The following is a 13,871-nucleotide window of genomic DNA, read 5'->3' as shown; positions in this document are numbered from 1 at the left end:
ATATAATAACATTTAAAAAAAGATGGAGCTCCTTAAAAAAATTTAAACTAATTGTGTTGTTTTATCATATCAAATAGTATGATTGTGTTAACCACATGAACACAACAGATGCTTAATGAATTGTTAGATTAGATAACTTGTCATTAGTGATTCTAATGTAATTATATATATCTTTTTAAAAATTATTCAAATTATAAAGTAAAAGACTATACTTTTTCTTACCGAAAACCGACAAATATTAAAGAGTCGCAAAGGAAATTTAAGCGACAACTTAAGGAATCACTTAATTTCTAAGTCAGTCAATAAACATGACACTTACATAACTATTTCATTCCCTTTTTCCCTTCCTCTAGCTTATGAATTTTCAAAATTTCCCATTTATTGTTCATGGTTATATCATATTTTAATAAAATGTGGAAAAATTAGGGTGGTTTGTAAAAAGAAATCTGTTAAACAAATCATAGTGGATCAAATTGGAAAAAATACCGAGCCTCCGGTTCAGTGCATGCTGGTTACTGAATTTTGTTGTGATATTGTTCACAAAAACTGTTCGCTCAGAACACATTTGTTAAAATCTCCGCCTTTTAATTCTATTTAAGGCAATAGGAATCCACGAAAACGGAGAGAGTGGATTTGTTTTTGTTTAAATATAACTAACAATCTGAGCGTATGCAAGATATAAAAGGAAAAACTAATAAGAGCAAATGGAATTGTTGACGCGCCAAGTTTTGGGGTTTCCATATTTGACAGTGTGCTGTGTCGATGCTATATAAAGCTGCAAATCTCGGCCTCCGACTTTGTTCTTCTTCTCTGTTCATCTCCTCTGGTTCACTGTTCGATCGTCCTCCTCCTCTTTGAATCCTCTGTTTCTGCCGCTGTCTTCATCGGAGCAGAGCAGGAGAAAGCAGAGCAGAGGTTTGAGTCGTGGAATATTTCGATTTGTGTTTCTGAAAAAGACTCTTCTTTCGACGTTTCTGTTGATCTACGTGTTCGATCCGAGGTTTCCAGATCGGGAAAAATTGGATTTTGATGGTTGACGAAGGTGATTGATAACAGATCATGAAGATGGATGCTGCGTTTTCGACGCCGGCGAAGAGAACGGAGCACGTCCAAGTGACGGCGAAGGCTGTATCGGCGAGGCTGGACAGGCAGTCTCGCGATGCGGCGGCACGGCAGCGTACGGTGCGCGTTTTCTTTGACGATTGCGACGCCACCGACTCGTCCGGAGATGAGGCGGTGGATGGCGGTGTTCGCGTTCGGCGGTTCGTGCAGGAGATACGAATAGTGGTCGGCCGAGAGAAGACGCGGGCCGCTGGTGAGGGCGAGGTTCGGAGAGTCAAGGCCCCGAAGAAGGTCTCCGGAGCATCCGCACTGACGAGGAAGAAAGCCGGCAGGGCTGAGGAAGCCAGTGGCGCTGGGGACGGAAGCGCGCCGCCGAAGTTCCGCGGCGTCCGGCGGCGGGCGTGGGGGAAGTTCGCGGCGGAGATACATGATCCGTGGAGACGCGTCCGTGTGTGGCTGGGGACGTTTCACACCGCCGAGGAGGCCGCGAAAGCGTACGATTCCGCGGCCATAGAGCTGCGCGGTCCGAACGCGGCCACGAACTTCCCGTGGATAGGGGAGGCGGCCGCCATTGCCGCCGCGAGTAATGGCGCCATAGAAGCGAACGCCACTCCGGCGCCGAAGAAGCATTACTCTGAGGAGAATCTCACCTCTGGCTCTGGCGAAGCGCACAACCATTGCCCCCCGACCTCTGGCCTCGTCTTCTCCACTTCCCCTTCCCAGCGACTTCCGGCGGCGGCAACCAACGGCGACGCGGAGACTACCCCGACGTCGATGGAGTCGGGCGGGTTCCTTCTCCCGGACAACAATGGAACACTCTTGGACGACTTCCCCGGCCTGGAAGGGACTTTGCCGTTGGACTTCTTCAACGAACGGGAGTTGCCGACCGGCTCCTTAGTCGACAACACCAACGATGTCTTCAACCTCAACTCCGGCATTGACCTCGACCTCGACCTCGATCTCCATCGAGGAGGCGACGGCTTCTTCTCAGATATCAGCGAATTCTTCCAGATATAGCCACCGGGCACCAAGATAATTGTCAACTCGAAATCTTCCCCGGCGATTTCGTCGCCGGACGGTAATTCCTCCACTATTTCGCAAAAAAATGGACTCTCTCTCTCTCTGTAACAGAGCGAGATTTCGGTCGCCTATATATGAACTCAATATTTATAATTTTAATTATCAAAATGACAAAATTAATTAATTATTAGGGATGTTCCAAGAACAGATGCGGTCAATAATTAATATTGGAGAATTGTTTTAAAAAAAACAAAGCGTTTCATAATTGATATTTAGCGATATAGTTTTTTATTACCAAATTGTATTTTCCCCGTTATCCACCTTCCTATTGTTATGGTTTTTAGCTTGAAAATTTGCTGCAAGCTAATTTTGAAATATATGAAAATCATACATTTATGCTATCCTACATGGAATGGCACATTCAAGATAATCAAATGCCAAAAAATTATTTATTTTATTTTCCTCCAAAGTTTATCGTAAATTGATTTAAATGGTAGGATCTCTGTCATTTTTTTTTGTAATCTAAGCTATTTATATAAAAAAATTATACTCTTTAATTTATTCTTTGATTAGATTTGTGATGCTCCAAAATGAACATTTCAGAATTCTAGATAATCAAAATTATGTTTTGTTGCTTGCAAAATTTTCTAGATGATCATGCCACTATAATTCCTCGATCGCATGCCCACTGGATAATTGTGAAATTAATACAATTTAATAACAGCCCATAAGTACAATTTGATGATTTGAAGTCTTCTCTTCTCATCGAACGATTGTCCTTCGGCTGCTCCAATTTCTAAACCCTCTAATTGGCAGTAAAGTAATTGTGATGGTTATGGATGATGATGGTTGAGGTTGCGGGAGCTTCGCCGGAGGGCTTTGTCGGCGAGGCACTACGGCACTATCGCTGCTGCGCTTACCCCGAGATCGTGAAGGTGGTGGATTCCGGCTGGAAAATATCTTTCAATTACTTTGATCGTTGATTATCCCCAGTTGTTTGTTCTATCAGAGAAAGTTGGATGGATCAAAGTTGAACATGGGGGCAAGTTCCACATGGTCCTGCATAAAATTCGCGTTCATCCTCGGCGAGTTGATCGGCAAAGCGGCCGCCGAGACGATTTCAGTGAGTTCGGAGTCGGGAGTAGCATTAGGACGAACTGCAACGTGAGGAATCATGGAGAAGTGATTGGAGTCCCAGGTCACCGGCGAAATGAAGAGGGGAGAGAAGCTCCCAGTGTTGCAGTTGTTATTGTGGTCAACGGCCGCCATCGACGAGAAGGCGAGGCTCTGAGGAGGAAAACTTGCCATTTGGGTGGGAGAGCAAGGCAGGAAGAAGTCAGAGATCAGAGCTTGGCTCTGCTGTTCATGGAGAGGGTCCTCTGTTTCCTGTAGCAGATGAGGGCAGTGGTCATGACTTTGGCTCGTGGCTGGTTCCTCTACCGCCGGAGTTGGCAGCGCTTGCGAATTCTTCAGGCAGGTGTGTTCGCCGCGGTAGGTGATGTCGAAGACGCAGGGGTCGTCGTCGGACCTCTGCACTTGTTTTGTGGCGAGGCAGCCAGAGGTTTTACGGTGAGTGCATCTGTAATAACCTCTGGACGAGTAAAATTAAAACTGTTATTTTCTTTAACTCTCAACAGAGAACAAAAAAAAAAACAGAACATTACAGTAGAGCATTGTTCAAACATTTCTACAAACTGAAATTCCAGAAACAATCTCAATAAGGTGCCTAATTGCGCCAAACGATAACAACTGTACTAATTGAGCTCCCATTATAGAATCAAGAGAGGAAGCATGAGAACTGAACAAGAACAAACATTAAATAAGTGGGTAAATTTGCAGACCTTGGATGCATAGCTCCAAGGATCTCCTTCTGCCCATATTTCCTCCAGCTGTGTCCATCTTCCAATCCCTCCGCCAGCCTGCTGCCGGCGACGTAAACCCGGTTCGTCCATTTCGGTAGAGTTTTTCTGAAACCCAAGAGAGGATTCAATTAATCAGAATGCTTAAACCGTCGCATTTCTATCGTCGTAACAGTAGGAGCTAACCTCTTCTTGCACATCTCCCTGCGTTCGTGCTCCTTGAACAGTAGCCTCTCGGAGCTCTCGCTCCGGGGGCTGCTGCAGTTGGACACCGGCGGCGAGCTTGAAGGTTGTAATTGTGGCGGCAGGTGGGACGCCAACGGCGGCTCCTCCTGGCTCCGGCTCCGGCTCCGGCTCCATGAGCTTAGCTGTGGCGATGGCTTCCTGTAAATTCGACAGTATCTGCTTTAGCAGAGCTTCGCGATGGTAGTGATTCTCGGCTGCAGCGACCTCCCAGATGAGCTGCCTCGTTTGCTGCTCCGCTTGAGACAGCATCCTGAGCAGGGAACCAAGATCGACGGCACCATTCATCGTCAACTGATCAACTGAAATTGGAATCACGTAGGCAGTATCATGCAATGTCCTTGTTGCGTTGGGAGAGAAAGGAAGAGGGGGGAGCGAGAATTTAAAGTGGAGGAAGAAGGAAATTGGGAATGAGTAGTTTGTACGAGGATGAACTGGGATTTGACCGATAAGCGGTTTAAAGAATTGTTGGTTGAAGGATTCAAAGATGGGAGATTGCAGAGTAATGAAGGTCAACGCTTAACAGGAATGGACTCCATCCAGAACATTTGATTAAGTTTCAGTCTAAATTTTGGCTCTTACGGCCGCGTGAGTTAGGCGGAGCGTGAGTGCGACGTCACTCGTAATATAAGTACCCTGCAATCTAACTCACTGTTTCCTTCAACTTATTAATAATCAGAAGAAAAGAAAAATTCGGTCTAACAAGTAACAATATCACTAGAAGGGAGAGATTAGGGAAAGGATTAACTCTCTATTTATAGATTTATATTTGAATTCATATCAACAATAATTATCATTAAGAAATTAAACTCTAATTAAGTAATATAGTATAAAGGGAGTTTAAGCTAAATGTATATGGATTAAATGTATTAATCCAGTTTATTAACATTAATAAACTGTTAATGAGTACTTATTTTATGTAGATAGTTCTTACAGAATAGGCCGATATCTAAGAAAGAAATCTTGTTTCATTTGGGCGTAATCTTGAGATCACGAGCTTCTTCTTCTTGCTCTCTTCCTTATTGAGAAGAACTTTTAGTTGTTGTCCATTCCTAAGAAAAATTTCACTGTGTTATAAAAATCTCTAACGACAAATAAAAATATAATGACCATTACTTTGGATTTAGGTTAGTATTCGATTTGTCATTGTATCAATTTATTTTTGATGTAGCCTTAAAAATTGATGGGATGTAGCCTTATAAATTGATGGTAATTAGATCCTTTAATGCATCATTAATTAAGTTTGATGTATTTTCAATTAGTTGATTTATAACAATATTGGAAAATTTAATTTCGTTGTTTTCTTCATATTCAACCCAAGTGGCACCAAACAACCAAAAGAAAAACCAAATAGTCCTAAATGATGTTTTTTATGTTATGTATATAATTTGACAGTTCATAAAGTTGAATAAACAGAAAACATTAACTGGACTTGAAAACTAATTACCTCTCAATTCTGCATGTTTAGTTGGTGAGATGATCTAATCTTTGAGTTGAATACGGATTCAACTGGTCGAAGTAATTATTCTGGTTGATTATTTGCTATGACAGCTGGAGATTGTACAGAAATCAAAAGGAGACCGGGTCAGTATTTCTCCATGAGTGAAATTCTCAAGAAATTTCCATTCCATCGAATAATCCACTTAATTCAATCAATCCCATTTGATCTATTCAACTTGCTCAAGTAAAAGAATCACTGGATCAGGATTGCGATGTGACAAGCGACATCACAGAAAGATTGTGAACCGCTAAAACTGGCGGATTTCAACGCAGCAATAAAAGATATTATAGATTATGAAATGAATTTTTAGGTCATTATCGAATTCGAGTCGCGGATTGACGCGTTGGGTTTCAGCATCTCATCGATGCTGTTGGAATTCAAATGTTGCAGCAAAATTTGGATACATTAGAAAGATAGTATGAGAGTCAAAGGACCAATTCCATGGTTTCTATTCCATAACAGGAATGAATGGCAGCATCTTTCCCTTGTCGGCCACCAAATTTCAAAATAATAACAACAATAATATGAGTGTAAAAACCCCCCCTTCATTTGACCTGGGCATTAGTTGTCTAATAAATAATAAGTTTAAATGTGTTAAAGCTCTTGAAAGAGGTCTAGTTATTAAAGACATCTAATTCCATATCTCAGTTGACCTGAGATAAGTAAATTTATGAACTATACAGTCTATTACCGTGTTCCACGAGACTTAACTATTCTCATTCATTAAATATGAGCAGCAATAAAGTTTAAGAGGATCAGTCGTCTATCTAATATTAAAAAATAATAAGTAATCGCTTTCATTGGACGCTTTTGATACTTTTAAAACGTTATACCAAACCACCAACAAAGTGGCAGTCACGCGCTTTTCCCAGTTTATCATTAATGACTTGTTGGCGACAGATTAATTCCCTCTTTGAATTGTTTGGCTTGATAATTAGCTTATCAATTGCGAGTAATAGCAAGCATGCTTCTTCTGTTGGATAAAAACATACTTAGTACTGTTCTCTTTTAATTACGGTTGAACAAGGCCTAAGTATCTAGGTTCTGGTTTTCTTTTGTATTAATAGTGAATCATATCTCATATGGTACGTCTGCAACATCCTAGAATGTTGATCAGATTTTCTTTGAATACACAATTAATTAGAAGCGCAATTTTACTTCAAAAGTCTCCAGCATCGTTGAGGAATCTGTTTTCAGTTTCAAACATCATTGAAGAATGAGGACTTTGCAATAATGCATTTTACTTTCTAGTTTGTCAGTCTAGTCCATACGGGTGTAACGCTATTAATTTAAAGTCAATTATTGGTATTACTAAGATATAGATAGATATACTGATCCTAATATTTTATTATTTTTCAGAGAAAAAAATTACTTTTTTATTTTCTTAATTATATTACTTATTTATGTTGTGGAGTAGCAAGTGCTATATCTAAAAAGACTTAGAAGGTATTATATTACCTAGATGATCCGAGTGAGCTACACTAGCTAGGTAGGCTCAATTCAAGCTGATTGAGCATATCTAATATTCCTGAATAAATATTTTAATATTATTAAAAATAACTCTTACATATTACTTTCCATATTCCTACAAGCCGGGTTGCTACATAATATGCCGCTTAATTCATCTGATAAACCAAATTAGGGGTTAACTTTATTCTATGTATATATTTTTATATTGCTTCACCATATCAATTTCATTCCTAAAAGAAACATGTTAATGGGAGTATTAATGGTATGCAATGTTAGAAACAATATAATACATTCGAACTTAATCAATAATGCATATAAGGATCTAGTTATCAATCATCAATAAGACTAAAAGTTGAAAACTGAAATACTGACTAACCAAAGGGCTAACCTGAATCGAAAGTCAATGTCATTGCTTCTTACTTGTCGCCGAAGTTCTTGCATACACGGAATGATCTTCTATAAAGATGGACGGCAACCAAAGTTCCTTCTCGATAGGGAAGAGAGGAGGAAGAAGAAGAAGTCAAAATCAAGATGCACGAATCAGTTTGACCTTCCTCCTTTTATACATTGGCCCATCCTACAAGGATCATCCACATAAAAACCCATAACCCACTAACAGTCTATTAATATTAACAAATCAGGTTATTGGATCTACACATTGAATCCACATCTATTTATATAAACCCTCCTTAATACTACAGGCATTAAATCACTTAATTGGGATTTAATTTCCTTAATGATAATTAATCATGTGTGTTAATCAAGTGTAAACTCATTTTATGGAGATTTAAACCACCAAAGTGGACTTAATCCTTTGTGCAAACCATCTCTTTCACGTCTGACAATCAATTACCTACACCACAAAAGTAAATTGGTATTTTGATCAAATTTGACAAAGTAACACCAGACACCGCAACAGGATATGTTATCCCAGTGGAGAGGCATGTGCATGGTTTCAAAACGACTTACTCTATTTGATTCAAAGAAACAAGAAGAAAGTCAAAGACAAGAAGCTTCTAAGTTTCATGTTAGTATAAATAGAGCACGCAAAGAAGATGAAACATACTAGAGAAAGGAAGATGGGAAGCAGGGGTACCTTGGAGGGAATGGGAGATCAGAAACCTGAGCTTTACTTTGTCTTCATGAACTTCGATCCTCAGTATGAGCATCTACGAACAGATCGGTTTGTCTTTATCAAGCCTCCAGCATTTTGTCTTCTTTTTTGCTCCCTATATTTTATTAAGTTATTCTACTTGGGTTTTCTCTGTAGATCAAAGGAAGGCATGCGGAAGCTTGATATTTACCTGAGCAACAAACATGACAAGTTGCTAGAGGAGCTCCTCCAACCTGACACCTTCAAGAAGAAATCTTCTCTGATCATTGTGGATGGATTCTCAGTGTTGATGAGTGAGCAGCAGTACGCAGTTCTCATTGTAAATGTGTCATTTCACCCTCTGATACAAAGTGTGTTCTCAGGCAGTCACCCTTAGATCAGCTGAAGAAGTGAGGTGGTTGAGAAGAACCAAGAGCTTGATTTCTGTAGTGAAAGAGAAAAACCATAAAATTGATTAATCTGATGAGCTAATGTATGCAATGGGATGGGTTCTAGAACCTGGTGAACTCTGTGCCTTAGTTTGAATAGAAGAATTTTCTTAATTTGCGAGTCTCCAAAAAGTCTAGCATGATTTAGCATCAACAAAGCGTTATAGTAAGAAGATTGCAAGCAATCATTATATGACCTTTCTTTTGATACAGATTTGAGGAACAATGGACTATATGAACTTGTAGTTGTGCGAAAATGTAATTTGTGAGTTAGAAATGGAGCAGTAGACGTGCAAAAAACACTAGAAGGTGCATGACTACAGTCATGGTGCACTCACTATGGTGGGTTGCAAGCAGTTTTAGGGTCTCATAGTGGGTATCAGAATGGCATGCAGCGTTGCAAGTTGCAAAGAAGAAAAGAGATGGATCCATAGTCTTACTCATAACAGGCTTCAATAAATTCGACTAAATCTAGAGATTGCATGCAAAAATTCAATTTCCGAATAGATAGTAGAAAATTAACTGTCAAATTTCATCATTGAGTTACTTCAAGATTATGGAGGCTAAGGCTACATAATGGTAATGAGGTTATGGAATAAAATGAAAGCTGACGGCTCGGAAGATCCGAAATACTGCCCTTATCATCGTGCTGTTAACCACCCCCAAAAAGATTGTTATCCCTTCAAGGACTGGGTGGAAAAATAATATAAACAAAAGAGGAATGATCTTTCGAAGCAAGTATTGATCGATCCGTCGTCATCAATCATCAGCCCACTCTTACAACAATTCTCATTAAAAATTGAAGTTCGCCAAAGTGAATGAAAGAGACAACATCGGTGAACAAATAGTGTGTAGAGCGTGATTCCCACAAAAAGATGAAACTATTGAGTATATTTAAGATTTCTGCATACCGGAACGGAAGCAGAGATGGATGGCGGCTTCGAATCCACGCGATTTGGGCAGCGAACTGTGCACGAGATGATCCACGGGAAGATATCACAATAACATAAAGTACATTGCCGACCATGCTGGCTCCGGGTGGCGACCGATCTCTGATCCGGCGGAGGAAGGGTAGGGATCGATAGGGTCGGCGGAGGAGTTCTGCTTTTGACACTGGACTTAGGCGGGAAACAGTGGAAGGTGAATTATGTGTGCTTTAATTTACACAGAGAAGTTAGAAGCCCATTGGGCCGTAAGGCCTTTTGCAATTTTTACGGGGTAAATACTTAATTGGGTCCCTTAATTAATAAAAATTTCATATGAATCAAAAGTTAATGAGCAAGTTGGTGTTCAAATCAATTGGGTATATTAGTTCCACCAACAACTCTTCTAAATAATTCATTAAATTAAATAAATAAATTTACCTCATATGTAACTAATTAATATTCATAAATAAAAAATATAATTATTTCTAAAAAATATGTTGGAATATAACTTATGAACTGTATTTAACTATTTATCAATAAAAATTTTATCAAGTGTATATATAAATCATAGATAAATAAATAAATTTTTAAAACAAACCAACAAACACCTTATAAATTTGAATATTTTTCTCGAATCAATTTGGGTACAAGTATGCCAACGGCTGCTCCGGCCGTTGACGAATCTCAACCCTCAAAAGCTTCCTTACAAATCACAATGCGTAAGGCCTGTTCACACTCCTTTGTCATTAAAAGGTTCATTACCACGAAATTTAGTATTTTTTAAAACAAACTGAAATAATAATTGGTTTCTATTTGCATTTTCTAGGTCTTTCATCGACCGGTTTATTTTAATTTAAAATCGATGACCCGACGGGTTCAACCTACTTGTCCGGTTGACTACTGATAGGCTCGACCTGCACGAGGCATGTTCTGGAGAAGGCGTGGAGTGAGTACGGAACTTAAAGTTAACGCCTAATCAATAACAATTATTGTTTTTTTAATTAATTTTTTAAAATTTTCTCTTATTGTTTTCTTGCAATTTGTTGTTATATTAATATTGAAAATTAATTAATAGAATAATTATTTATTTTAAAATAATAATAATACGTTGGTGCCTTGATTTCGCTTTTCTCTTCTGTGGCTATTATATTTACTCCAGTCCTGTAATCCATCAGCAATTCGATCGCCACCATGGCCATCGTCAAGATTGCCGTCATCTCTCTCCTGTTTCTCTTCTCCGACGCCGCCCGATTCCCTAACACTGTCGACGCGAACATGGCCGTCTCCAGGGACGCACCGGATACGCCATCTGTCGCCCTCCTCCAGCCGCCACAGAAGCAGGAGGCGGGGACGGAGCCCGACGAGACGGTAGCGCTGGTCCTCCGGACGGTGGGTAACAAGGAGACCGAGACAGAGTCTTCTCTCCCTTCGGACAGGAAGGAGAAGGCGACGTCAGTTTCCCTGCCGGAACTATTCAACAGTTTCGAACACCTCCGTCCGTTCCGCCCCTGTCACCCGCGCCGCCACCGCCACAGCTTTCGAGGCGTGGACATCGTGCCATTAACCTTCGGAGACGACTTGACCTCTTCCCGAATGCGCGGCGAGGAGGAGGGAGATTCGACAGAGGAGGCCGCGAAGCGCACGGTGACAGTGACCTCGACGACGGAGGTGGCGGTGCATGAGGAGTTGGTGAATCGAGAGGCGGCGGAAGGGGATCAGGATGCTACGAAGGACGGCAGAGTGCAGAAAGAGGAAGAGACCGAAACCCTTGGGGCGGAAATCATTCTGCCGGAATCGAATAGGGAGGGAGAGGACGGTAGAAGAAATAAGAAGGATCCGAAGAAAAAGAAAGACCAGGAGGATTCGGATTCGGATTCAGATTCTGACGATGAGATGGAGATGGAGAAGAGAAAGAGGAGGGAGACGAAGGGTGGGTGGTGGAAGTGGTTCTGGGGCTTGTGGGACTAAATGATCTTCACTCAATTCCTTCTGTTCGTCTCTCTTTATAGACTATGATCAGTACGTGTCTCTGTTTGCATTATGTGTGCTATTGATTGATACTGTGTGTTTCTTCTCATGTTCTTACAGATGTTCTAAATTCATGGGTTAGTATTGTACAATTGCATCTTGGCTGGCAGTCATCTTCTCTGTTTACTTAAATATACACGTGACAAAAGTTATGGTAGTCCATCCAGTTACTTACTGGATTTATGGAGTGAAAGATTCATCAGGCCCGGTTCTCTACTGGGTCTGCCAGATTAACAGTGATCAATGGGCCCAATCCGTTTACAATAACAAGTGAGTGGAGATTGGATTATCTCAATGTTTTAGCAAATAAATAATAAAAGGGATAATTAACTTTCCTCGATCATAATTTTTTTGTTCTCAGAAAATATTTACAAAACCTGTTAGGTGCACTGATGTCATCAATGATGTCACCGACCACTAATTATGCATCCATAAAATCATTAAAGTAATAAGTAACTCCCGAAATAAAATAAAAAAGATAAACAAATTATGCACGAAATCAAATCAACTGATTCGACCTTTTGACTTTGGAGACTCATCCTCCACAAATCCGAGAATAAGATGAACATTATTGGAAAGAAGGATAGTTTAATTAGCATGGAGTATTTATAGAATTACTTAATGCTTAGGCAACCAACCTTGGTCAAGTCCCCCTGCCACAATTTAACCAAAAACATTATGTTAAGTTGTTAAATAATTCATATTAACGACGTCATGTTGCTGAAAAGCCCTTGATAATTAAAAATCGCCAAATCATGCTCTATTAATGAAGGTAAATTTTTTTTGCAAACAAAACCGTTTTGCTAAAATGATCAAGGGTGTTTTGGTAAAATGCTCGAAGGAATTCAGGCTATATAATTATTCTGGTTTTGTGCAAAATCGCAAGCAACTGCTTTGACTACGAGAGCAGATCGCCATGGCCTCCGCCAATCTCGCCGTCATCCTCTCCGTCGTCATCTCCCTCCTCCTCCTCCTCCTCTCCGCCGCCGCTCGCCTCCCCAACATCGCCGCCGACGAGAGCACTGCCGTCGCCCTACCCCTCGATGCCCCGAAGGATGCCGAACCGACGGAACTTCTCACCCCCCTGGCGGATAAGACGAAGGTAGACCTACCGATCCTGGTCGATGGTTTCGCCCACGTTGACCGCTCCCTTGTCCGCCCCTTCCACCGCCACCACCCTCACTGCCACCACGGCCACCACGGCGGCCACCTCGACCACCACGGCCACCGGTTATGGGGCAGGGAGGTCGTGCACTACGGAGACGACATGATCTCTGCGCCTAAACACGGCGAATGGAGCTCCTTCTTCAACGCCGCGACGGATGTGGTAGTCCCCGAGGAGGTTAACAGGCGCATGGTGAATAAGGAGGACGAGAAGGACGGCGGATGGCGTATCAGGAAGAAGGAGCACAAGAAGAAGAGGAGGACGGAGGACGAGGATTCGGATTCCGATTCCGATTCTGACGACGAGGGGACTGAGACGGGGAAGAAGGAAATCAGGAAGAGGAAGAAGGAAAAGGGTGGATGGTTGAAGTGGTTCTGGGGCTTGTGGGACTAAATTTCCAACCAATTAGACGTATTCCAGCAACATATATATATGTATGCTCTTCTACACTATGTGTATCAGGTAACTCTGTTGTGTTTATGGTTTATGAGCTTTGTATGTGTTGGTATCATGTGCATCCTCGATGTTGCATACTTCTCATAATAAATAATTTCTACTATAATCAAGATATTTCTGTCAATTTTATGTCTTTAATGTTCTAACTTTCAGTGTCTCTATGATATTTTGTGAGCATCTTCTCTTTTTGTGTGGTTATTCTATTTCTTGCATCTAAAATATTATTTTTTGGTCTATTTGCTGAGGTTTATGAGCAGTGTATGTCTTGTATCATTTTTGTTCTATATATGATGTGGTTGTAGTTGTAGAAATCTTATGCCTGTCTGATTAAGTGTTTTCATCTTATTTGGCTTGTTGCTGCTTAAGATGTCAGACATCTTTATGATAGAATATAGTCTTATAAAGTAGGATTGTTCTTGCCTTTTTTCTCTCAAAGCTTTCATAGATTAATTGAGCTGGAAGGTATAATCCATGTGTTCCGGTTAATCAGACTGATTTTACAGATTGTTCATCAGAATACAACAGTCTTGAATTTGAGAAAATAGCTACGTGTAGAAATATATTTTAGCATCTTGCTTTCCTATTGAATTCTTGTGCTG

General features: G+C 40.8%; 1 protein-coding gene and 1 pseudogene across 1 annotated transcript; one reads left to right on the top strand and one right to left on the bottom strand.

Moving 5' to 3' along the window:
- The first annotated feature begins 1,065 nt into the window (after positions 1 to 1,065).
- On the top strand, positions 1,066 to 2,079 carry LOC141827145 (ethylene-responsive transcription factor CRF5-like). The gene has a single exon (XM_074714400.1). The coding sequence runs from the start codon at positions 1,066 to 1,068 to the stop codon at positions 2,077 to 2,079; it is 1,014 nt and encodes a 337-aa protein (XP_074570501.1).
- Positions 2,080 to 2,752: 673 nt separating this feature from the next.
- On the bottom strand, positions 2,753 to 4,544 carry LOC141828522 (uncharacterized; annotated as a pseudogene).
- Between the last annotated feature and the right edge of the window lie 9,327 nt (positions 4,545 to 13,871).

Source organism: Curcuma longa, chromosome 4, assembly GCF_044706935.1.
Source record: "Curcuma longa cultivar G26 ecotype Majalengka, Jawa Barat chromosome 4, ITB_CL_G26_1.1, whole genome shotgun sequence".
NCBI lineage: Eukaryota > Viridiplantae > Streptophyta > Magnoliopsida > Zingiberales > Zingiberaceae > Curcuma > Curcuma longa.
Note: the sequence above shows the minus strand (reverse complement) of the source record. Positions and strands in the feature narration are given on the sequence as shown.

What these genes read in the sequence shown, in the direction of transcription:
- LOC141827145 (XM_074714400.1), top strand. Translation starts at nt 1,066, where the DNA reads ATGGATGCTGCGTTTTCGACGCCGGCGAAGAGAACGGAGCACGTCCAA.